Source organism: Acinonyx jubatus, chromosome D1 (genome assembly GCF_027475565.1).
Source record: "Acinonyx jubatus isolate Ajub_Pintada_27869175 chromosome D1, VMU_Ajub_asm_v1.0, whole genome shotgun sequence".
NCBI lineage: Eukaryota > Metazoa > Chordata > Mammalia > Carnivora > Felidae > Acinonyx > Acinonyx jubatus.
In genome coordinates, this window is record NC_069390.1 from 74,110,957 (window position 1) to 74,137,410 (window position 26,454).

Genomic DNA, 26,454 nt, shown 5'->3' on the forward strand with positions numbered 1-26,454 from the left:
GTAAGCCACAAAGTACCATAACATCTCTGTGTGTGTTTGCTTGTTTCCCCCTCCTGATCGAGATGCTGCATCTTTCTATCCATGGAAATTCTAAGAAACTGTTATGACTCTACAATTATAAAGCTTTATAAAAAATAAGTCTCTTCATGGTGGCCCACAAAAGTTGCCTTAGCTAATTATCCTGAGCTAATCCATACAGATCTACTCACATGTGGAGTCTTCTGTAATTTTGAAGGCTCGTACTCAAAAGGACTTTTGCCAGGAGACTTCGTTTTGGTGGGGGTTTTGTTGTTTTTTGTTTAATTTCCGTCCACTGCAAATTGATAATTTGGTAAATATAAAAATGAGTTATTAGAAGAGTTACAGTTTAAAGAGATCCAGAATAAAAGCCCCCCTCTTATTATAATAGACATAAAATGGCTATCAGCTAGAAAAAACGAACGCTTTGTTGTGTAGGATTATCTGGTCAGGAGCCAGTGCGACGACCACACCGAGTGGAGCGGAGAGCCCAAGGTGTAACCCCGGGCTCTCTTAAGCTTCATCCGAGGACAGTGGAGCAACCGCACGCTGCCACGATCTTCATCGCTGGGGAGTGAAGAGCCATTACCCGCTACTTAGAAAACAGTGGAAAAGGAAGGAGAGGCAGGGGGAAGATGGCAGCTCGGCCACTGGGCCAGCAACTCGTGTGCCTTGTGTTGATTCACATTCTCCAGCTTAATTAATGTTGCAACCTGGATGACCCGGCAATGGAAGAATATACCGTGAAAGTTGGGAGGCCCGCGGGAGCAAACCAGTTAGTCCCTAACCGTGTGTTTAACGGGCTGGCAAAAGAGCTGGGTTCTGATGCCGGTTCTACCCCTGCTTAGCTGTCTCCGTTTGGCAACGTTACCCCGGCTGCACCCGGTCCCTTACGTGTTAAAACAAGGACAAGAATGCCCCTGCTCACCTCAGTGGTGGTTCAAAGGTCTCAGTATGTTTGGTAATGGATGTGAAGTTCCAAAGGGCTGGCAGATAGAAAACATTAAGTGACTGTTATCGGAAAGTCCAGCGTTTTAGAAGTCAGTCAGTGGTTAAGGCGCCGGCTTTATTTGTATTTATCAGTAGGAGAAAGCATTTTAGAATGTCCTGTTTTGCTCAAATTTACAGGTTGCTAAAGACAGCGAGTGCATCTGCGGCCTTGAAGATTTTTGGTTTTTTCCAGTTCATTTTGAAAGCCATGCTCTGTGGTCAATTTCTTTCCATACCTTGGTTCACTTCTACTTCGTACTCCAATTCTTCGTTGCCTTGGGACTAAAATCTCTGACTCTCACTTCAGGGTGGGAACTGACGTTGACAGGCAGTTCACAGCTGAGAAACCCTGTGTCTGAAATAGCAAGTGCCAAGTGCTACGCGAACTTTGTGACTGGAGCTTCGTCTTCGTTCTCAAGTTTGCTGTTTCCTATTTACAAGTCTACCTCTAGAAATTCATCCTCTAGGCATACTTCGCAAAGGACAGAGTCACAGAGATCACCGTCTGCAAACTGAAAAATTGAGACCGATCTAAATACCCAAAAAAGGAAATGGCCTAAATTATGGTAAAGGAGCCCGAAATAACTGGTGCTTATTTGTACTTCTTTAAAAGTTGAGCTCACCACATGGCCAACGTGTTTTTCTGCTCCCAATATTCTGGCTCCCCTTGATGAGGAACCAGGAAAACTTCCGTGTTATACTTTATTTCTCTTCCTATTTACTGATTGTGAAACATTTGTTGTAGAACAGACTATATTTGGCTTGAAGTGATAGATGAGGGAGAAGTTTGAGATATAAAAGCACACGTGCAACAGGATAGAGAGCCTAGAAATAAACCCATAGCTACATGGTCAGTTAATCTAGGACAAAGGTGGCAGGAATATGCAATGGGAAAAAGTCTCTTCAACAAATCGTGTTGGGAAAACTGGACAGCTACATGCAGAAGAATGAAATTGGACCGCTTTCTTTCACCATACACAAAATTAACTCAAATGGGTTAAAGATGTAAATATGAGACCTGAAACCATAAAACTCCTAAAAGAAAACATAGATAGTAATCTCTTGGATGTCGGCCTTAGCAAATATTTAAGGATATGTCTCAAGGGAAACAAAAGCAAAAATAAACTACTGAGACTTCGTCAAAATAAAAAGCTTCTGCACAGCAAAGGAAACTATCAACAAAACCAAAATGCAACCTGTTAAAGATATGTGCAAATGATATAGCCAAAAGGGGTTAAAATCCAAAATATATAAAGAGCTGATAAAGCTCCACACCAAAAAAAAAGCAACAACCTGATTTAAAAATGGGCAGAGGAACTTAATAGCCATTTTCTCAAAGAAGATATACAGATGGATAACAGACTTATGAAAAGATACTCAGCATCAGGAAAATGCAAATCAAAACCACAAAGAGATGCCACCTCACACCTGGCAGAATGCCTAGTATCAAAAAGACAAGAAATAACCATGTTGGTGAGGATGTAGGGGAAACGGACCCCTCATGCACTGTTGGTGGGAATGCAAACTCGCGCAACCACACTGGAAGACGGTGTGGAAGTTCCCCAAAAAATTAAAAACAGAAATACCTGTGATCCAGTATTTCCACTGCTGGATATTTACCCAAAGAAAATGAAAAGATATGGACCTCCTGTGTTTATTGCAGCATATTTACAATAGCCAAGGTATAGAGGCAACCCAAGTTTTCATCAATAGATGAATGGATATAGAAGAGTGGTGTGTGTGTGTGTGTGTGTGTGTACTTCTATATATGTATATACACCTATTATGCTAAGTGAAACAAGTCAGAGAAATACCATAGGATTTCACTCATATGTGGAATCGAAACACAAAAGAAGAAACGGAAACAGACTCTAATACAGAGAACAAACTGGTGGTTGCCAGAGGCAGGTGGGTGGGGAATGGGTGAAATTGATAAAGGGGATTAAGAGGTACAAACTTCAAATTATGAAATAAGTCACAGAGATTAAAAGTACAGCGCAAGAAATACAGTCAATATTGTAATAACGTTACACGGGTGGCAGATGGTATCTAACATGGTGAGACCTGAAACTACCATAACATTGCGTGTGGATCATACTTCAATTAAAACAGAAACCAAAGTGGGGCGCCTGGGTGGCTCAGTCGGTTAAGTGTCCGACTTTGGCTCAGGTCATGATCTCACGGTCCGTGAGTTTGAGCCCTGCGTCAGGCTCTGTGCTGCCAGCTCAGAGCCTGGAGTCCGTTTCAGATTCTGTGTCTCCCTCTCTCTCTGCCCCGCCCCCGTTCATGCTCTGTCTCAAAAATAAATAAACATTAAAAATAAAAATAAATAAAATAAATAAACGTTAAAAAAAAAAAAACAGAAACCAAAGCTTTCTGAGGTTAAAAATGTACATTTCTCTTAGTAGAGTCTTGGCTGTATTTATTCATGTAATTTAAGATTAACCCACCCACCCCCAAAAAGTAACATACAATCTGCAAAACTTCCCAATAATTTAGATGAAGCCAGTGATGTGTCTCTTACCTAAATCTATTCACAGCTTTTCTTTTGACGCACTTTACAAATACTCCCAGTCCAAGCCCCTTGGGACCCAAAAGGCAGTAACAGAGAACTGTGATTTGTGTTTAGTATTTGAAAAAGGCTAAAGGCGATCACACATTTACCCAACAAAACTTCACCATGAGATTTCTTTGCCGGAACACTATCAAATCAAAGTGATACCAATGATTTCGTTTTGACCAGGAATCCTAATTGACACTTTAGTATTTGTGATTAATAAAAACAGGAAAATAAATAATTGTTTAATAAATTCATTTTGTTTGGCAAGAAAAGAAATCGTTCAAACCATGAAGTACCTGAAGGAAAAATACTTTTAACATTTTTAGGGTCAGAACTGCCCCAAACAAACCCTGGTCTGTTGCATCAAAGGAATGTAACCTACCTGTTTCCACTTTATAAGGTGACATCTAAAGCTGAAACTTTAGGGGCGCCTGGGTGGCTCAGTCAGTTGAGTGTCTGACTTCAGCTCAGGTCATGATCTCGTGGTCTGTGAGTTCAAGCCCTGCGTTGGGCTCTGTGCTGATAGCTCAGAGCCTGGACCCTGTTTCAGATTCTGTGTCTCCCTCTCTCTCTGCCCCTCCCCCGCTCATGCTCTGTCTCTCTCTCTGTCAAAAATAAACACACACAAAAAATTTTAAAGCTGAAACTTTGGATTTCTTTTACATGAACAATACTCTTTCTCCCTCCTCCAAATAGTCCCTAAGAAGCTTTACAATAAAACCCACCAGGGGCGCCTGGGTGGCTCAGTCGGTTAAGCGTCCGACTTCAGGTCAGGTCACGATCTCGCGATCTCACGGTCCCTGAGTTCGAGCCCTGCGTCGGGCTCTGGGCTGATGGCTCAGAGCCTGGAGCCTGCTTCCGATTCTGTGTCTCCCTCTCTCTCTGCTCCTCCCCCATTCATGGTCTCTCTCTCTCTGTCTCAAAAATAAATAAACGTTAAAAAAAAATTAAAACAAAAAACCCACCAATATTATGAAACAATCACTCTGAAGTCCTGAAAGAGTAAAGGATTCCTAGGGAACAGAGCTGACTGTGTTAGTTAACAAGCAGCCGCCACCTTGGTTGAAGGAACAAGTCTGCCATTGAAAGAAAGATGGCTCAAGATATTTATTTTTGTATATATCATTTGAAATAAAAAGTACCTTCTGAGTGAACAATTGTAATGTATCCATGCTAGGGATTGCACTGTGCAGGCAATAAGAATGAAGTTTAGGAATAAGTAGAGAAACAAAATAATGCCTAAGAAACATTAAGGGAAAACAAGCCAATTGTAGGATAACACATATCACAGAAGCCCATTTGCCTAAAAAAAAAACAGATGGACTATTGGGATGTGTGCATGGAAAGAAAGAGAGAGAGAGAGAGAGAGAGAGAGAGGTGTTCACATATGCCTACGGCTAGAAGGATACATACCCAATGTAACTACTCTTCCCTCTGGGGAGTAGGACTTGAGGGACAATTTTACTTTTTACTTTATATACAGACTTGAGTATCATTTCAATTTTAAAGAAGGATTTCTCACCTTTGCAATGAAACCAAGCCCCAACGCCCACCCGATTTCTAAAAGGCAGTGGAAGTGGTGTCCTGAGCCTCACCACGCGCGGACTGGAAAGGCCGCCACCCCATGAGAAGTTGCGTTGTGGACAGACGCGCCCACAGTGGCCACAGGCCTGGCTCTGCGTCCCTAAACCAGAGGTGCTCGATGCTTCCCTGCAGCGGCCAAAGAAACCCAGGCTGGGATATGAAACCGATGGCAGAGGGAGGGTTCCCCTTGCCCCAGGGTTTGACAGCAGGTTCCTGCTCAGGGCAGGTCTCAGAACTGGCTACCTCCCACTGCGCAGCTCCTCACCTTCCTGTGACTTCTATCTCAAGGGGGCGTGGCATGCTGTGCGTGCCTCCCACGGGGGCCTCCGCCGTCCTTCCAAACCCGGAACACGATGAAATGAGAAAGTACGGTGTATACCTTTTTAATTTTCTTAGATCGCAATCTGAGAGGACGTTCTGTAGACAGAGCATGTTACGTTCCGTGCGGCATCTCACGCACTGTTGAACACGGTGGTACAATGGTCACATCTTTATTTCAGCCCTTTCCGCAAGCAGAAAGGACTCTGTTGAATTATGATTAATACTCTGGAAGCAAAAACTTCCAATTAGGCTTCTGGGAGGATGCAGGGCAGAATGACGGGCAAGTGTTTTTCAGAATCACTAAAAAATGTTTACAGTTCCTTGTCATTTAAACAAGGTGCCAGGCGAGGATGTGGAGAAACAGGAACCCTCTTGCACTGTTGGTGGGAATGCAAATTGGTGCAGCCACTGGAAAACAGTGTGGAGGTTCCTCAAAAAATTAAAAATAGACCTAACCTATGACCCAGCAATAGCACTGCTAGGAATTTACCCAAGGAATACAGGGGTACTGATGCATAGGGGCACTTGTACCCCAATGTTTATAGCAGCACTCTCAACAATAGCCAAATTAATGGAAAGAGCCTAAATGTCCATCCACTGATGAATGGATAAAGAAATTGTGGTTTATATACACAATGGAATACTATGTGGCAATGAGGAAGAATGAAATACAGCCCTTTGTAGCAACATGGATGGAACTGGGGAGTGTTATGCTAAGTGAAATAAGCCATACAGAGAAAGATACCATATGGTTTCACTCTTATGTGGATCCTGAGAAACTTAACAGAAACCCATGGGGGAGGGGAAGGAAAAAAAAAAAAAGAGGTTAGAGTGGGAGAGAGAGCCAAAGCATAAGAGACTCTTAAAAACTGAGAACAAACTGAGGGTGGATGGGGGGTGGGAGGGAGGGGAGGGTGGGTGATGGGCATTGAGGAGGGCACCTGTTGGGATGAGCACTGGGTGTTGTATGGAAACCAATTTGACAATAAACTTCATATATTGAAAAAAATAAAAATAAAAAAGGTGCCAGACCCATGGCTGTGGCTGGGGTTTTTCTAATGCCCACAGGTGATGGAAACCTCACCCAGGGCCTCTGAGCGCTTGGCAGGACTGGGCTCACACACAAAGGGCTGGGGCTTTATTTTCAGGCTTTATTTTGTTCTTTACAACAATTTTTTTTTTCTTCACAGTTTAAAACATAACTTATAGCTTAACATTTCCAGTGGCCAACCTCTGGAATTTCAGATTTTCTTTTCTGAAAAATAGACAAACACTTCAGGCTCTGGAATCAAATACTTTCCACAAGACTGTTCAGGATGCAGGGAGCTTTAAAAGTGCAAAATAAAGAAATGGAAAGCCAGGGGCGTAACTTTTCATGAGCTTTGGGGTGGGGGGCAGTTTAATTTACATTTGGGTTTGCCATGAAGGCCACTCACTGGTTCCGCTTTTCCATTTCTCCTTTTATTCTGGAGATTACCACCCCTGACTTCTGACAAGCTAGAAGCACAGTTCTGGAAAGCAGGTGGTGTAAAAGAGCACACACAGATGCCAGCAGGTGCCCGGATCCAAATGGGTTTCCCACTGATGCGCTTTCTGTGGGAAAGAGAAGACAGAACTAATCAGATTATCCTTGACCCCCTTTTTATTCCCGTACTCCCACCCTGCTTCTTCATGATAGTGGGGACTTGTATGAGGAACCCATCCCGGTGGGGGACTGCTTCCTCTGACTGCTGCCTGGGGAAAGGGCACAGGTGTGCGTGCTTACAAGTGTGTGCACAGGAGGTGGCCTGAGGGGTGAGAACCTTCTCTGTGCAGGTGCTCAAGCTACAAATCTGTGTAGACCAACCGCTCTCTTGCCTTTTGAATCAAGTAATGCCTTTAGAGTCTTTCTCTAAGAGCATAGAGCTCCTGTCGTGACTACTCCAAAAATCCCTTCTTGTTACCCCGGATTATTTAGAGAAAGGCCTACCTTCTCCAGTCAACTTTTTTTGCCACATGGGAAGGAGAAAAGATATTGACCCTGGGGACTTCAAGCGAAGAGAGGGGCACCTGAGTGGCTCAGTTGGTGAAGCATGGGACTTCGGCTCAGGTCATGATCTCACAGTTCATGAGTTCATACCCCAAGTCGGGCTCTCTGCTGACAGCACAGAGCCCATTTTGAATCTTCTGTCCCCCTCACTCTCTGCCCCTCCCTGCCCTCCCCCCCCCCCCCCCCCCCCATCTCTCGCAAAAACAAACATTTCAAAAAACAAAGAGAAGAGAAGGGAATGCTCCACTAATTGGGCTGGTGCGTTTGGTCTGTAGCTAAGAGTGTTGGAGAGAGAAAGGATAATGGAAAACAAGTTCATGCCTATTTAGAGCTTGCCAAATGGAAGTCGGGGTGGAGAAACTTTCAAGTAAACACGGTGACTAACAAGCCGAGAGCCTAAGAGCCCAGGCCACTTGTGCTCTAGTTCCCAGGTCCCCGCGGAGCCCCGGTACACCAGAGCGTGTATCAGTTTACAGCACTCGGTAGCCTGCTTGGCTTTCCAGACCCTTGAAGAATCCTCCTGCTTTCCTGAAATTGCTCAGTGAGCTCTGTGCATACTGTGGGCTTCACCTGATACCCCGACTGTGAGGTAGGTGAGCGCCAAGTGTTCCTAAGCCCACTTGGGAGGGAGCAAGGGCCTGACTTGAAACAAAGTGTTGGTGATGAGGGGCACAGTGGTACCACCCACCACACAGGCTCGCTTTCATAGGTACCAGAACCTGGCTTGTCGGGAAGCTATTTGGAGGCCAGCTGCTGCCCACAGTGGAGATGAACATCTGTGTTCCTCACTCTGGCCTAAGTAGGGGCCAGAGGAGGGAAAATCCAACTAATGTTGGGCTGCAAGAGGAAGAGAGAGGTCATTTTCTCCCTATTCCTTGCTTCTGACACTGATCCCTCAGGAACAAGCGGAGCCCCTCTCCCTACCAGGCCCCGGGGTCTGCTCCAAGCACCTCATTAGGGCCCAGTCTCTCCCCCTGCATGGCAGGCAGATCATCTAAAAGCCTCGGGTTTTCTCACAGTAGCTCCCGCAGCAGAGGCTGGAGGGACCAGCAGAGCAGAAAGGAACACGGAGAGCCTGTCCAATGCTGGCTGCACGCTCGGTCCGGGGCCACTCCGGCCTCGGACACGGGGACACCTCCAGCGGCCACCCCTAGGGCCGCGCGACGAGTGTAGCTAGCAAGCGGCCCCACCAGCACGAGGCCACTGGCATGGGTCCGCAAAGCAGCAGCCGAGCGAGGCTCTGGCCCAAAGCCTCAAGCACGCTTCTCCTTGAGCTTCTTGCAAGTACTAGAGCGGAGTTTGTCCAATCCAGAGTCCTGGAATCCACGGAGTCAATTTCGCTAACATCCGCAGTCCCCTCGGGACCGTGTGGCTACGGCCGGGCGGCAGGAGGCTGGGAGGGGAGATTGGCGGCGTTCGCCACCTTTGTGGAAAATACTCTTCTCCTCTTGAGGTAGGAATGTAACTGGGCGCAGCCTTGGCTAACACTCCACATCTTGCAGCTCAATCTCCTCAGTGGTGCTCTCTGCAAAGCAAAAGACAAGCCGGTCAGTTGCCCGCCAGCCACGGGGGGGTTGGTTCTCGGTGAGACCAGGATAACAAGAACCACCTCCAGCCATAAAAGCGTGAATGGATCACCACAGGGCCCAGAGAATTACCTTTGAGTTTGTGTCTTCTCTTCCTCTGGAATTTATACGCACACTTATTACAAACCCACATGAGGCTGATTAACAGCGCGGCCACGGCAGCGAGCAAAGCAAGGAAGACAGCCACAAAATGGAGGTCTTCGTAGAGGATCTCTACGGGGCGGGCAGGGCAAGGGGAAGATAATGGCTCTTTTAATACCACGAAGTCGCTGCCCCACACGTGGGCAGTTCAGAGAGGTGCCAGGCCCCGGGGGGGCTGCCTTACCCGACACGTGCAGCACGATGGTGCCAAACTGACTGCTCCCCAAGCGCTCCGTCACCGTGATGATGTAGTAGCCCGAGTCCCTCACGCCCACGCTGAAGAGCTGGATGGAGCCGTTGTCGAAAGTGCAGAGCCTGTCCTTGTGGCTCTGGGAGATGTTGGCCTGAGTGCCCGGCTTCCACTCCACGATCTTCTGTGCGCCCCAGTTGGAGGTGTACTTCCATTCAATGGTGGGGACGCCATGGCAGGAGTACTCAACCGAGAGCAAGATGTCTTCCTCCACCGTGGCATTGATGGCCGACTGGGGGATGTACAGGGACACACCCTGACCTGCCGGATGGAATGCCAGATGTGGGGCAGCGTCTGTATGAACTTAGAGGAAAGCGGGCTTTCACGACTCGTTGATTTATTCAGCAACTATTTATTGAGTGCCTAGCACATGCCAGGCTATCTTCTAGGTTCTGGTGCTGGCACTACAGTGGTGAACATTATGGACCGAGTAATTGTACCCCGCATCACAAAACTCCCATGTCGGAATCCCAACCTCCAGTGTGACTGTATTTGAAGATGCAGCCGCTAAGGAGGTAATCAAGGTTAGGGGCACCTGAGTGGCTCAGACGGTTAAGCGTCTGACTTCGGCTCAGGTCATGATCTCACAGTTTGTGAGTTTGAGCCCTGCATCGGGCTCTGTGCTGACAGCTCGGAGCCTGGAACCTGCTTCAGGTTCTGTGTCTCTCTCGGCCCCTTCCCCACTCATACTCTGTCTCTGTCTAAGATAAACATTTAAAAAAATTAAAAAAAAAAAAAAAAAAAAGAGGAGGTAATCCAGGTTAAATGAGGTCATAAGGGTAGGGCCCTGATCCAATAAGATTACTGTTTTCATAAGAAGAGACACCAGAGAGCGCTCTCTCTCTCTCTCTCTCTCATTACTTCTCCGCGGGAATGCAAGGGGGAAATGAGAGAAAATGCTTATGTGAGGTTGCAGCAAGAAGCAGGAAGAGAGATTTCACCAGAAACTGAACTGACCTGTGCTTAGACCCGGGATCTGGGGGTTGTGAGTTTGAGCCTCACCTTGGGTGTGAGAAAATAAATTTCTGTTGCTTAAGCCCCTCAGTCTGTGCTATTTTGTGTGTGTGTGTGTGTGTACACACGGTGTGTGTGTGTGTACACACACACATACATATATATACATATATATATATATATACACACACACACACATACACACACACACACACACACCCCGTGAACAAGATCCAAGGTGACTGTTTACTGGATGAACAGTAAACCTCCCTGGTGACTCCATTCTAAACGGGAGGCACACAAGGATGAAATAAACAAATGAAATCATTCTGGATAATGACAAGTGCTTTAAAGACAATAAAACAGGGCACTAGTGACCAGTGGGGTAAAGGTGGCTCTAGAGAGAATGGTCAGGGAAGATCTCGCAGAGGAGATGACTTTTTTTTTAATTATTTTTTTTCTTAAATTTACATCCAAGTTAGTTAGCATGTAGTACAATAACGATTTGATTTCAGGAGTAGAATCCAGTGATTCATCCCCTACGTATAACACCCAGTGCTCATCCCAACAAGCGTCTTCCTTAATAATGCCCTTCGCCCATTTAGCCCATCCTCCCACCCACAACCCCTCTAGCAACCCTCAGTTGGTTCTCTGTATTTAAGAGTCTCTTATGTGTTTATATTCTTTTTGCATCCCTTCCCTTATGTTCATCTGTTTCGTGTCTTAAATTCCATACATGAGTGAAGTCATATGATATTTGTTTTTCTCTAATTTCGCTTCACAGAATACACTCTCCTTGCATCTACGTTGTTGCAAATGGCAAGATTTCATTCTTTTTGATAGCTGAGTAATATTCCTCTGTGTGTGTGTGTGTGTGTGTGTGTGTGTGTGTGTGTGTGTGTATTCCACTTCTTCTTTATCCATTCACCAGTCGATGGACATTTGGACTCTTTCCATACTTTGGCTACTATGAACAGTGGGGTACATGGGCCCAATAGAATCAGCACTCCTGTTATCCTTTGGATAAATACCTAGTAGTGCAATTGCTGGGTCGTAGGGTAGTCCTATTCTTCATTTTTTTGAGGAACCTCCATACTGTTTTCCAGAGCAGCTGCACCACTTTGCATTCCCACCAGCAGTGCAAAGGGGTTTGAGGAGATGACCTTTGAATGGAGACCTGAATGACAGGCATGCAACGTGTGGAGATTTGAGGGAAGAGCAGGTCAGGCAGAGGGAGCATGTGAAAAAACTGTGAGGGGATGGTGAGTGCTGGTGCTAGACATAATCTGATAAACATCAAGGTGAGACACTGGGAGGTAATAATGGTTCTCACGGGTTAAAACTGCCGAGTAACAGAGATCGATTTTCTCGCCAACTCCGGGCTTTAAAACATGTTAAATTCACAGCAAAGTTGAAAGGCAAGTACAATTAATATGTACCTTCTCCTTAAGTCACTAATTATTAACATTTTGCCACATTTGCCCCCTCTCTCAGGAAGAAAACAGAGGTCAAATTCCAGGTCAGCCCTCAGAGGGCAGGAGTTAATGTATTTTCTTCATCTTTGTATCCCCCAGCAGAATTCCGGACACAGAGGGATTGGTCAGTAAATCTTTGTTGAGTTGAATAAGTGAATGACAAATATTTATAGCAACAAGAAGGGTAAGATTTCCTGAGAAATGTTGCTGCCGAAACAAAAATTTGACAAATTTGCATATCTAAAAGGTAACACGCGGGGCGCCTGGGTGGCTCAGTCGGATAAGCGGCCTGCTGACTTGAGCCCAGGTCATGATCTCGCGGTCCCTGAGTTCGAGCCCGCGTCAAGCTCTGTGCTGACAGCTCAGAGCCTGGAGCCTGTTTCAGATTCTGTGTCTCCCTCTCTCTCTGACCCTCCCCCGTTCATGCTCTGTCTCTCTCTGTCTCAAAAATAAATAAATGTAAGAAAAAAAAATAAAAATAAATAAATAAATAAAAATAAAAGGTAACACACAAGTAGGAAAGAGAACTATAATTTAGGCAAGACTTCATGTGCCAGTTACGATAATACATACTTACGTGCTTACCAATCCTTCTAATTTTTTACATGAGTCAGCAACATGCCCAAGTAGCTAGGAAATGGAAAGGATGGGACTTAAGTGCAGTTTTGTCTTATTCAAAACTTTTTCCTAAAGACACCACCAGAAATTTAACAATATTAAATGAATCCCGTCATTGCTGAATATAGAATATGTAGAAATCTGTTGCATCTCTATACACTATGATAAAGTAGCACAAATAGAAATTAAGAAAACATTCCATTTGCAATTGCTCTGTAAAGACTAAAATACCTGGGGGTGAACCTAATCAGGGAGGTGACAGACCTCAATGAGGAAATCAAAAAGAAATAAAAATATCCATAGAGACAAGAATGAAAACACACCGATCGAAAATGTTTGGAATACACACACACACACACACACACACACACACACACACACACACACAATGGAGTGTTAGTCATAAAAAAGGATGAGATCTTGCCATTTGGGACAACACATATGGACCTTGAGAGTGTGCTGCTAAATGAAATAAGTCAGACAGAGAAATTCAAATACCGTATGAATTAACCTACATGTAAAATTTAAAACACAAAACAAACCAACAAACAAAAAGCAGAAACAAGCCCATAAATGCAGAGAAGAAATTGATGGTTTCCAGAGGGGTGGGGGTAAGGAGATGGGTAAAATGGGTGAAGGGGAGAGGGAGGTACAGGCTGTAGTTATGGGACAAGTCATGGGTACAGCACAGGGAATGTAGTCAATGCAATAGTGTTGTATGGTGACAGAGGGTAACTGCATTTGTGGTGAGCACAGCATAACATAAAGACCTGTGGAATCTCACTGTGTAACATTGTACGTCCACTATACTTCCATTAAAAAAGCAAACATACAAAAAACTGTTTTTCCCACTTCACCTTGTGACGATCATTTATCTATGTTTTCAGATTTCTCTGACCCCAAATATGAACAGTTGGAATATGATTACCATAAGATTTGGAGAACCATATTTAGAGCTAGTGATAAACCTGCATCGCAACATGTATATTTCACGCACACTCATGTTAAACATATTGGTCAAGGTTACTGACAGATTAGTTTCCTGGGATACTGCCAGCCCTTTCAATACCCTTAGGGACCTTCATTTTGAGTCTTATAGGTACTCTGGCCCAAGAAATAGCAAAACTGAAAAGCAAACAAACAAAAATAACAAGCCCAAGTTTCTGAGATGCTGATACAGCTGGAAACTGGTCGACTAGTCTGTATTTTCCTTTGACCGTAAAAACCTCCTCCTGGGGTGTCTGGCTGGCGAGGTCAGGGAAGCATGTGACTCTTGATCTGGGGGTTGTGAGTTTGAGCCTCACCTTGGGTGTAGAGATTAACTAAAAAAAATAAATAAATAAACTTAAAAAAATAATAAAGATTTTAATATTAAAACCTCCTTCTAATCAAACCAACCAGGCATTTAACTAGGTTTTTAGAACAAAGAGTTCCTTGTCCTATGTATCTATAATTAGGAGGGAAAATTAACAGTTCTAAAAATTTAAAGGCAAACTGCTTGTCACCTTAGTTTAAAAAGTTGAATTAATGAGTAACCCGCCTCTGTACCTCATGCTAAGATCACTCAGAACAAGTCCAGAGAAAATTAGTAGCTAGACCAATCCTTAGACCTGGCTCAAAATGTTCTATTCAAGGAGGTTGGTTTAATAAATCAGATTTCACTTGTAAAGTGGATGCCAGGCAGCCATTAACAAGGATAAGTTTTGCATGGACAAGGGAGAGTGTCTACAACATGTTACTAGGTTAAAAAATAGATTTATAAAGCAGCATAATATGATCTTATTTATGTTTGTATAAATAGGTACCTATTACATACAGAAAATGTTGTAGTAATATATGTTCACGGTCAATGGGGATTGCCCCTTAGAGATTGGATGGCAATGGAATTTTATTTTCCAAATTATACATTTATATAAGTTTTGAATTTCAGTTGTTTACTGGATAAAAAAATAAAATGTATTTTAAAAAACCTTTTTAAGGTTCTCCTGATTAGACCAAGCAATCTGGTGGACAAAGTTTAAAGAAAGGTTAAAAGCTGACCTTGGTTTATATCTTCACTTACTTTCTATGTGAAAAGCAGAGAAGAACTAAATTCTACCCATTTCCCAGATGCACATCCCTCCTTTAAAGAAGGTGTCACAGAATTAAAGATTTTTAATAAGGCAGAAGTCACTGGAACCTGAACCAAGGTGCTCCCTGAAAGCCTGACTTCCTGATACTGGGGAGACCCACTTAGAACTAATCAGAGGGAGGGGCACCTCTGACTCTCGATTTCGGCTCAGGTCATGATCTCACACTTGGTGAGATTGAGCCCTGTGTCAGGCTCTGGGCTGACAGCACAGAACCTGCTTGGGATTCTCTCTCCCCCTCCCTCTCTCTCTGCCCCTCCACCGCGCGTGCTCACTCGCGCTCTCTCTCTCAAAATAAATAAACATTAAGAAAAAGAAACTAATCAGAGGGAAAGTGCCAGCAGAAATCAGCTACTAGGAATGGGCTGGAATATACTACTCAGAATGGTTCCTTACTCCTTTTCTGACAAATAAATTACAGAGGTTGTATTTTGCTACTTTAAAGAAATTGATGATTGAAGATGATCTATTTCCTGAAATCACAGCAAAGGTCAAGCCTATTCAGACCACAATCTCGATGAACAAGGGTATCAACTAATGGACAGATGGCTGGTGCAGACTCTGGGTGTCAGGAGTCATGGAGGCCACCTCTATCGGGACAACTCATCTTATCTGGAAAGCCACCTGTGCAGCCAGCGTGACCATCTGAGAACCAGCAAGTGTTGCTGTCACCCTGAGCGAGCCTGTGAGCAGTAAACTGGAAGTCAGAAAGCCTACATCAGGAACACTGCTGGAGCAGGGTGGCGGAGCGAGGAAGCACAGGACAGAAGTGTTATTCCAAGGGGCGGGGAGGTGTGGTGGAGGCTCATGATGTGAGCAGATCCACGTGGACTCAACCCGGGGGGTGTCCTCCCCGTGGAGAAATCCCTTCACCTTCGAAAGCCTCAGCTTCCTCTGCTGTGGAAAGAGGACCAAAAAGCCTCCAGACGAAGGCTGTGAGGCGGGGGAGGGCGGGTGACAGGACACGTGTGAGGCCCCGCAGGGCACAGCACTCGGGCCCCAGTGCTTGCTCTCCTCGGCTCAGGTCTGTGTCACTAGCCTTGGGATGACCAGCCTTTCCGGGGTGCCCAGGGGTTTTCCCAGGATTGGGGAGTGTCAGTGCTAGAAGCAAACCAGACTCACAGAAATGTTGAGGAGCAACGAGAAAACTCCAAGGTACACAAGAGCTGATCTCTGAGGCACCCGAGGGTGGGGGGCAGGGGCAGAGGTGAGGGAGGGCCAAAGCCACTCTTCCCTTAACGCTCTGCCTTCCTAACGCATCTCCAAGGTCAGCAATCCCACTGCAGCCCCACAGTCACTGAATGCCACCCCAGAACGCCATCGCATTCTCTGCAACAGGGCGCTGGCTAGCGGGTGTGGCCTGGTGAACAGTATTATTATTATCCCCATTTGACAGAGTAGCACATGTTAAGTTCACTGAGGTTACAGAATTTGTGCAATGTCACATTAAGTGGCTGAACTGAGACTGACATCCAGTGTGCATTTCACTGTCCTGGTATGAGCCAGGGAGTTTGGAAGGAGCTGGAGAAGGGAGCAGACAGACACAGAATTTGTGCAATGTCACATTAAGTGGCTGAACTGAGAGTGACATCCAGTCTGCATTTCACTGCCCTGGTAGGAGCCAGGAAGTTTGCAAGGAGTTGGGGAAGGGAGCAGACAGACACTCAATGAAACGAAGCCGCGGGGCACCTACACGGCTCACTTGGTTAAGTGTCCAACTTTTGATTTCAGCTCAGGTTCATGGGTTCGAGCCCCGCATCAAGCTCCACATTGACAGCACGGAGCCTGCTTGAGGTTCCCTCTCTCTTTCTCGCTCTCTCTGCCCCTCCCACGCTCATGCTCTTTCTGTCTCTCAAAATAAATAAATAAGCTTAAAGAAAGAGAAAGAAGCAGAGCCTTGAAGGATAAAATTTTTAAATTGTGGGAAAGGAAGGAAGCGCCATCCTGGCTGGGAGAACAGTGAGCCCACCCAGGGAGGCAGGAAGGATCCTCCGCTCCGGCCCTGCTGAGTAAAAAGTGCAGGTGGTTGGTGCCTGAGGAATCTGTAGCAAGCCGGAGATTATCTGAGGGAGTTAGCCCTCAGGCAGGGAGGCCCTCAGATGGCATTTAAGTAGAGGCACAGCATGATCTGAACGGGGCTTCCTGGAGGGTGATCTGGCAGCAGATTGAACATTTACACACACATGGCTCACACTGCCCTGAGCCCACCACATGCGCCTGTCCTACACACCTTCAGGACAACCCACGACTGAGCCCCAACAGTTGAGAACAACCCCAGGCACTGGCTTTGGCCTGTACTTGGCGGGGAACGAGGGCAGCAGAAAGTGAGCGTGTGCACAGTAGGTCTGCCTGGAACTCGTTTCCAGTCATTTCAGAAGCCCCAGAGCCCAGCACAGTGCCTGGCACTTTGTGCGCACTCAGAGTATACTGGAATGGACGAATAAAGACACACGTGCCCTGCCTGTCAAACTGCTGCCCCCCTGGAGGGATCAGGAACAGGAGGATCTGTGCCAAGCTGAGGGGGATGCTGGGGAGGCCCCCTTCCCCTCCAAGTCTGCTGAGGGCCAAAGAGCTCAAAGGAGAAACAGCAGTTTTAAGCTGCAACTAAAATATTTACGTCACTGCCTAACTTTTGTCATTCTTCTTCTTTTTAATGTTTATTTATTTTGAGAGACAGAGAGACAGAGCACGAGTGGGGGGGGGGGGGCAGAGAGCGAGGGACACCTAGAATCCGAAGCAGGCTTCAGGCTCTGAGCCGTCAGCACAGGGCCCGACTCAAGGCTCGAACTCACGGACCGTGAGATCATGACCTGAGCTGAAGTTGGACACTTAACCAACTGAGCCACCAAGGCGCCCCTAACCTCTGTCATTCTTGAAACAAGTAGCCTGGAATTTTGGAGACCGTTCTACGTTGGAGGCCAGCATGGCAACCCTAAACATTGGCATTTGGGTTTAGACGCCATGAATGGTGTTGAGGGTGGACATGTGTGCCCAGTTTACAGGGTATCTATCCCTCTTATTAGCTCAGGTAGTAATTCTCCCTTTCAGTGCCTGATTACTCAGGGACCAAAGCTCAGCTCGCCCCTGATCATCTTACTGTATAATGAATGGCCTTGAGGAGTTACCCAGTCGTCAGCCAAATCCAAACAGTGTGGACAGATGCAGGTTTAGGCGAAGGCTTGCAGGGGCCTCCCCTGCATCAGGTTCCTGTAGTTGTACCCCAACCAAAAAAAAAAAACTCCAAAATAGCATTTCTGTGGGTCACCACCTGTGACCACCTGTCTTATGCAATTATCACAGCCCAGCAAAACCCCAGCTGGGAAAGCTGAATGGCTGGGCCGCTATCCGCTGGGAAAGACTAAGCGGTCTGATAACGTTACGTTGTCAGAAGCAGGACGAAGTTATACTCCAACATTACTGTGGGGATTTGTAAATGGGTGTCACCTTCTTGGAGGGCAATATGGTAAAATCTATGAAAATAGTATTAGCACACACCTCTTGACCCAGAAATTCCACGGTTATGAACGGATCCTACAAGTAATAAGGGAACACGAATGTAGGTTTTGTTACTGAAGCACAGTGTAGTCTTTTGTAGTAGCAAAAGACCAGAGGCATCCTGTATGCTCACCGGTAAGAGACCAGTAAGGGAAAACGGGCTCTTACACTACTCGTAACTCTTCCAACACCAACTACCCGCAGGGAGAGCACACCCCATCCCTAAAGGGCTCCGTCTTATGAGACCGCCCCCACTTTAGACACCAACTGCAAGTCCAGGCCTCTGTACTTCCTTTTTTTAAATGTTTATTTATTTATTTGGGGGGGGGGGGGTGAAGGGGCACAGAGAGAGAGAGATAGGGAATCCCGAGCAAGTTCCGCATTGTAGGTGCAGAGCCCGATGTGGGCCTAGACCTCACAAACCTCGAGATCATGACCTGAGCCGAAATCAAGAGTTGGATGTTTAATTGACTGAGCCCCCCAGGGCGCCCCTGGGCCTCCTGTACTTCTGACCAACTGGCTATAAAACAGAGGTTTCTGCCACCCCCTCCTCAGGTTCAATAGTTTGCTAGAATGGCTCACAGAATTCAGGAAAGCACTCTACTATTATCTGTTATTTTTATAAAGGATACAACTCAGGAAGAGCAACACGGAAAAGAGGTGTAGGCAGGTATGTGCAAAGGTTCCATGCCCTCTCCAGGTGTGCCACCCTCCCAGCACCTTGATGGGCTCACCAATCCAGAAGCTCTCCAAGCTTCTTCAGTTAGCATCTGGGGGGAAGTTCCCTTACTTGGGAAGAGTTGATAAAGTCATTGGCCATTGGTGATTGACTCAATCCCTAGCCTCTCTCTTATCTCCAGAGGTTGTGGTGGAAGGAGGTTAGGGCTGAAAGTTCTAACTTTCTAATCCCATGGTTAGCTCCTCTACCAACCAGCCTTCATCTTCCAAAAGTCACCTCATTGGCAAACAAAAAGACAGACTTATCACTCTGGAGATTCCAAGGACCTCAGTTAGCTTTTGTGTCAGGAACCAAGGAGTAAGACCAAATATTGTAACAGGAGATGCTCCTATTACCTAGTAAATGACTAGGATATGAGGGGCTCTGTGTCAGGAACCAGGGAGAGGTGACCAAATATGTAGTTCTTACTATGTCACAACTGGTTAAACAAAATTATCAATATTCATATTCTAGTACTACAGAGACATTTAAAGAATGAGATACATCTATATGCACTGATATTCGATTATCTAAAAAATAATGAAAAAGCACAAGGCATAACAGTATATAGAGAATATTTCCATTTAAGTAACAATATGTATATACACACGCACATAGAGTTATCCACATAACGACATAGAAGATCTCTGGAAGGATACTCTAAAAACCAGTGATGTGCTCGTCTTTGGGGATGGACTGGGTGTCTGGGGTTGAAGAAAGCCTTACATTTCACTTTATGCCTTTTTGGACAGTTGGGCTATTTTAGCAAGTTTGTGAATTACTTAAAAAATAAAAAATGGCGTGATCCTCAAAATAAATAAATTGCATGCCAATCTCAGCCACGGACTTTTCACATTGGAAAATGTTAGTAATTCACAGGTACTCTCTCCACCTGGGACGCAGGCAGGCAGGAGACCTGGGTTAATATGCTTCACGGGCTGCCTGGGTGGCTCAGATGGCTGAGCGTCCGCTCTTGATTTCAGCTCAAGTCATGACCTTAAGGTTCGTGAGATTAAGACTACCCCCACCCCACCCCCACCGCGTTGGGCTCTGTGCTGACAGTGTGGAACCTGCTTGGGATTTTCTCCCTCTCTCTCCGCCCCTCCCCCACACATCTGCTCCTCAAAATAAATACATAAACTATCAAAAAAAAAAAAAAAAAGAACTATGCTTCACTTGCTTATTTACTTTACATTACTTTCCGGACAAGGACACGGAGGCCCAGAGGCGTAACACAGAGCCCAAGCTCTCACCAACTAGAAAATCAGAGCTGAGGCTGGAACTCAAGGCACTTTCTTTTCTTTTCCTTTCTTTTAACACTTATTTATTCTGGGGAGAGTGCAAGCGGGGGAGGGGCAGAGAGAGGGGGACAGAGGATCTGAAGCCGGCTCTGTGCTGACAGGCTGACAGCAGTGAGCCCCATGTGGGGCTCGAACTCATGAAACCCGAGATCATAACCTGAGCTGAAGTTGGACCCTCAACCGACTGAGCCACCCAGGAGCCCCCCCAAAGCACTTTCAATGCTCCACAGACGCCTCTAATAAAAATAAAACACTGAGGACAGAGGTGGATTTTTACACCTCTTTTATATTTCCCCACATGGCACATGGCTCAGTGCTGGTAAAGACTTGCGAGGCCCATGTCACCAGAGGCAACAGTCCCGAGCTGGGCTTGCCAATACGGGAGCTACTAGCCACACATGTAGCTGTTGGGCACTTGGAATTGGCCAGTCCGAATGGAGATGTGCCCTAAGTGTAAATACACCCCGGATTTTGAAGACAGCATTTAGTATGTTAAACAGAAGGCAAAATATCTCATTAGTAATGTTTTTACATTGATTAGATGTTGGAATAATACCCTGAATATATTGGGTTAAAAATATATGATTAAATCACACCTGTTTCTTTTTACTTGTTTAATGTGGCCACTAGAAAATTCAAAATTACATATATGGCTTGCAATATATTTCTTTTAGACAGCACTGGTTTAGACGATCACTTTCCTCTGCCTTGCAAAATAAAATCTGTTCTCTTGCAGTTGGTCATTCCACCCTCTCCCCTCAACAGCAGGAGAAATCCCCCAGTCTTTCTTCTTCTCCTTCTCCTTTTTGTAAAATTATTTTTTAATGTTTATTTATTTTTGAGAGACAGAGAGACAGAGTGTGAGCAGGGGAGGGGCAGAGAGAGGGGGAGACAGAGAATCTGAAGCGTGCTCCAGGCTCTGAGCGGTCACCACAGAGTCCAACGTGGGGCTTGAACTCATGAGCCGTGAGATCATGACCGGAGCATGACCTGAGGCGAAGTCGGATGCTCAACCAACTAAGCCACCCAGGCGCCCCTTCTTTTTTTTTTTTTTTTGAGACAGACAGAATGAGAGAGAGAGAGAGAGAATGGATCCTAAGCAGGCTCCACACTCAGCACAGAACCAGACTCAGAGCTTGATCTCACGACGGTGAGATCGTGATCTGAGCTGAACTCAAGAGTCAGACGTTTAACCAACTGAGCCACCCAGCACCCCTCTTCTTCATTCTCCGAACACACTGGCAACTCTCCTGTGGGGCTTGGCATCGCTGTAAGCACCTCCAGCATCCCCCTGGACAACCCATCCAGCACCCTTGCCTACCAGAACATTCACGCTTGGCCTCCAGTAAAGCAGCCCGCTCCGACCACAGCCTTTTCTCGTTCCTGTTTACTCTGCAACTGCTCCCACTGGCCTCATGCGTCCTTCCCTTCCGACTCCTTCCACTTTTCCCCATCCATAATCCTCATTTCCCTCCCTAGCCAGCCTGGGGTACCATGGCCGGCCATGTTCCAAGCACTCTTGTCAGTTCTTCCTACTCCACTGGTCTCTGTGTTTTCATCACATCTGCCGAGTCTGGGTCCACAGCTCTCTACTTCCTCTCTGCTCAAACCCGAGCCGTCAACACTGCGGGAGAATGTCCCTCAACAGACACCCTCCAGAACAAAGCACACGGTTTCCAGCACACATTCACGATCACCAAATTCAAGGGGACCCTCCATACTGCCAACCTCACAACGCTTTTTCTTGTGAATTTACTCCCTTTTCCACGATTACTATGACCAGCTCCCTCCAATCTCTTTAGACCTCCAAATTCCTCTTCCTTCTCAGCAAACGACCTTCTCCTCCTGGGCACCGCTGGCCACCTCTCCTACCTGAAGCACGCTTGTGCCTTCTGGACTGCCACACTCCCCGGGTATCCTGGCGTCCCTTCTGGCTTCTTCTCTGACCACACAGAGAACACTCCGCAGGCTTCCTCAGACGCTGAGAAGGCACACCTGCCTGCCGGAGCGGAGGGTGGCAGAGAAGGGCAGGATGTGGGCCTGGGAAGGCCACTCTACTCACACTGTGTGTAACCAAAAGCCACAGGTGCCGTTTGGGTGGCACCACACCCTGGCTGGATGGCTCTGAAAAGCCTTTTATCTCTCTGCCCCTCCATTTCCTCATTTGTAATTAGGGACCATCAAGGCTTGGCTGTCAATGATCCAATAAAAAACCCCCCCAAAACCCTTAAGGCTGTGAGAAGCTGATAGCCGGGGCACAGGGAGAGCTCCCTTCCCTGATTTCTCACCCAGATGGAGCTCTGATTCCAGGCCATGAGAATCCAATCCAGTCTCCTTCCATTCAAGAAGCACTTAGGAAGGGAGGCCAAGGGGACTAACATTCACAGAGCACCAATTCGGGTCGTTCGCTCTGCGTGGAAGGCCATTATTAGTTAATGTGGTGCCTGACCAGCTCCACTGCTATCGCTCTCAGAATTCCCATGCAGAGGGCCTTTCAGCCGGCCTCCCTGGCCACAGCTAACTGGACCCAAGTGGGCCACTTGACCTAATCTACTCATTCACCATAGCCGAGAAGCCTGATTGAATCCTGACATCCTTGATTGAACATTAGATCATCTGGCGAAGCTTTTAAGAATCCTACCCCTTTGGGTAGAGGTATTCAGAATCTTTTGGGGGGAAAGAAAAGAGGGACGGAAGCCTCTGCGATCTTTAAAAGTCCCCATGTGGGGGGCACATAGGCGGCTCAGTGGGTGAAGCATCTGACTCTTGATTTCAGCTCAGGTCCCCATCTCATGGTTCGGTTCATGAGCTTGAGCCCCACATCGGGCTATGCAACGACAGTGCAGAGCCTGCTTGGGATTCTCTCTCTTTTCCTCTCTCTCTTCCCCTTCCCCGTGCTCTCTCTCTCAAAATAAATAAACTTAATAATATCTAAAATAAAAGTTCACATGTTATTCCAGTGTGCAGCCAAGATTGGTAACTACTGAGTGAATCCGCACTAAGGGGCTAGCCGCTGAAGGCTCATAACCCTTCAAAGAAGCACTTAACAAAGCCTAAAGCCAAAGCAATGGAGGCCTGCCAGGTAAGAGGGATGTGTGGGGCACCCGTGCCAGCTCTTTCTGGGAGAAATGAATTTTTTCTGGCATCCTGCAAATTTTATTACTTCTAGGGATGCTTTGGGGGTTAGGGAGGAAAGTTAAATAATTCCATTTGCCCCTCCCGTTTCTCCAAGGCTATAATGCAGTGGTTCTCAACATTTAGCTGGATCAGAATCACTGGAGGTCTTGTTAAAATGCAATTACAGTCACTTAAGCGTCCGACTTTGGCTCAGGTCGCGGTTGGTTGGTGAGTTCGAGCCCCACGTGGGGCTGACAGTGCGGAGATTGCTTTGGAGTCTCTTTTCCTCTCTCTCTGACCCTCCCCCGCTCGCACTCTCCCTCTCTCAAAAATAAATAAATGACCATTTAAAAAATAAAATACAGGGGCGCCTGGGTGGCGCAGTCGGTTAAGCGTCCGACTTCAGCCAGGTCACGATCTCGCGGTCCGGGAGTTCGAGCCCCGCGTCAGGCTCTGGGCTGATGGCTCAGAGCCTGGAGCCTGTTTCCGATTCTGTGTCTCCCTCTCTCTCTGCCCCTCCCCCGTTCACGCTCTGTCTTTCTCTGTCCCAAAAAATAAAATAAAAAACGTTGAAAAAAAAATTAAAAAAAAAATAAAATACAATTGCTAGGCCGCATTCCATTTCTCATTCAGTGGTCTTGGGGGAAGGCCTCAGAGTTTGCATTTTTAACAGGTTTCTAGGTAATGCTGCTGGTCTTGGGACCGCATGCTCAGAACTTTGGTAGCTGTGAATCTGCAACTCTGAGGGTCACTGAGGATGCTCCCAGGATCCCTGCAGGCCGGCCCCTCCTCTCCTTCTCCGACACTGCTAACACCTCTTACGCCACGCGGGGGCGGGGGGTGGGTACCGCCTCTGCTGCAGAACCTCTCATCTTGGAGAAAGGAAACTTTGGGACGCCCAGTCATTGCCAAAATGAGGATCGGTGGGTAAAGATTGAAATGAGGAAGGTTCTGGTAAACAGAACTGAGGCCGTGTGGGTGTAATAGATGCATTCATGGACTCTGGAGTCAGAATTTAGGTCTGCCAGTAATGGCTGTGTGATCTGGGATAAACTCCTTAGTCTTCCAGCGTCAGTTACATACTTATGAAATAGATACACTACAATAGTGCTGTGACCCAACCTCCTGCAGCAGAAAGAAGTTTCAGTGAGACAATACCTATAAGGAGCGTATCACAGTTTCCAACGCCTGGCGATCACTCAATAAATATTAGCTATTATTAATGAACATTCTCTGACGATCCACTGAGCTGCTTACTGAAGTAGTGAGCTCCCCATCCCTGGGTGTGTGCAAACAGAAGCCGGAGTTGTACCAGGGACAGGAGCTGGTTCTTCCAGCCCAAATCCCATAGCAGGTATAGACTGGAATGAGCACTTGTAAATCTTATGATTTCCTCACAGAATTCCTTTTGGGATCTCTCTACCACAAGCAAGAGCCACCCTTGCTGCAAAGCTGAACTCTTCTGAATAGCCATGGGCTGCATTTCTACCCGGATGTCAAGGAAGCCAGCCGGGCATGGTGGAGGCGGGCTGCCTGGCCCTGCACAGCCTTGTGGGGGAGGGGGGCAGGGTGCTGCAGGGTTCGCTGTCGGCACAGTGGGGCTACAGGACTTATGGTCGGGCCTGGGCCAGTGTCCAGCCTGGGGAACTGGAAAGTGGGGTTCTCAGGTAACTCCACAGTTAATATGTGTGGAACAGGAGGACTAAGGAAGAAATGAAGTGGGGTGACTTCCCAATGGTTCTTTGAGAGGTATTTATAGGATGCCTGAAGGCCCTTGGAAGAAAGGTATAGAGCAATGAAAGGATTTAGGCACATTCATGACTAAGTACCACAGTTAGGGTACACAGTTCCCCCTTCAGAGGCACTAAGGGGCCGATTCCTCTTCACCCTGTAGATTTTACATATCACTTCTTCCAGGAAGCCTTCCCTGATCGCTCCACTCTAGGTTAGGGGGCCCAGCTCTGTGTTCCCATAGCTCCCTGTTCCTGTCTATCAACACACTTATCCCGGTCCGTGGTAATTCCTCGTGATTAATGGCTCATCCTCCTCGATCAGCTGTCAACTATGAACATGGTGGTGGGGCAGGCAGATCCATTTTCTTCACTGTTGAGTCCCCAGGGCGCATCACAATGCCTGGCACTGTGGGCTTTCCATAAGCGCCTAGTGGAATGAGTACCTTTAGGCAAGCTCCTCAACCTCTCTGAGCCTCAGTTTCTTCATCTGTATAATGGGGGCCAATAGCCAACAGCACCTATTTGCAGGATTATGTGAAGGTGAATGGAAGCCTGCTGTTTGCAGTACCTGGCACAAAGCAGGTGCTCAATAAACAGCCACACATATCGTTGTCTTGTAACTGTTATTAGCAAGTATAAAAACTCAGGAGAGACTGCCTTTTCTTTTCTTCGGTCGGCTGGAGTGATCTTCTAGACCACACACATGCTTGTGTCTCCCCTGGCTCTGAAAGTCCTCAGTAATCTGCTCTCAACTTTCTTTTCCATCCCCATCCCTCAAGACTCCTCGGCACCCAGTTCTAGTTCACCAGACTACAGACCTCTCCCCTCTGGGCCTTTCTCCCCTCGTTCTCAGCTCAGACTCCCCCCTCCCCTATCTCAGGTGTGTGCTCACTCAAGGTGCCTCCTCCGCCAGGACCCCCCTCCCCCCACCTGGCTCCTGTAACATAGTTCCCAGCCTGCCTTGCGTTCATGTCAGAGGACTGACTGCCCACCTCCCTGCCGGAAGGAGCAGGTGAGCACCCAGCATGTGCTGAGGTCCGAATGGCCAGCGCCCAGTGACGTGTAACACGATGGATGGCTCATTCAGGCTGGGGCTGCCACGTTGAATCCATGGTCTCCTCGACATGAAGGAATAAGCTGTGGTTCAAGAACCCCTGAAATCCCATCCTAATGTATATAGAAGGCTTGGTTGATGGCAACAGGAAAGATCAAGCCTGTGCTTCTGCTTCTGGACATTGGCTTCCAAAAGGAATGTGATCTATTCCCCTAGTGAGCCCGGGGGAGCAAATGTTACATTGGTAGAAAAGGGCAAATCGAGAAGTCTCACGTGAGGTCCCTGGTCACTGCCTGGGGCCAAGGGACCCACATCTCCCTCCCAATTCTCTGGCACTAGTGTAAGGGTCTATCAGAGGAACTATTCCAGCACGCTCAACCT

General features: G+C 46.8%; 1 protein-coding gene across 2 annotated transcripts in view; it reads right to left on the reverse strand.

Moving 5' to 3' along the window:
• Nucleotides 1-6,485: 6,485 nt before the first annotated feature.
• The window catches only part of VSTM5 (V-set and transmembrane domain containing 5), a 31,022-nt gene continuing 11,053 nt past the window's right edge, over nucleotides 6,486-26,454 (reverse strand). The window contains exons 2-5 of one of the 2 annotated variants that reach the window (XR_008290541.1): nucleotides 9,414-9,740; nucleotides 9,161-9,301; nucleotides 8,453-9,027; nucleotides 6,486-7,066 (exon numbers count right to left, since the gene is read on the reverse strand). Coding sequence is in view for 1 of the 2 variants with exons in the window: in XM_053203824.1 (XP_053059799.1) it covers nucleotides 8,984-9,027; nucleotides 9,161-9,301; nucleotides 9,414-9,740 (512 nt within the window). In the remaining variant the exon portion in view is untranslated. Of the gene's footprint in view, nucleotides 7,067-7,687; nucleotides 9,028-9,160; nucleotides 9,302-9,413; nucleotides 9,741-26,454 lie in introns of those variants that run through there. The other variant, XM_053203824.1, reaches the window with a different exon arrangement.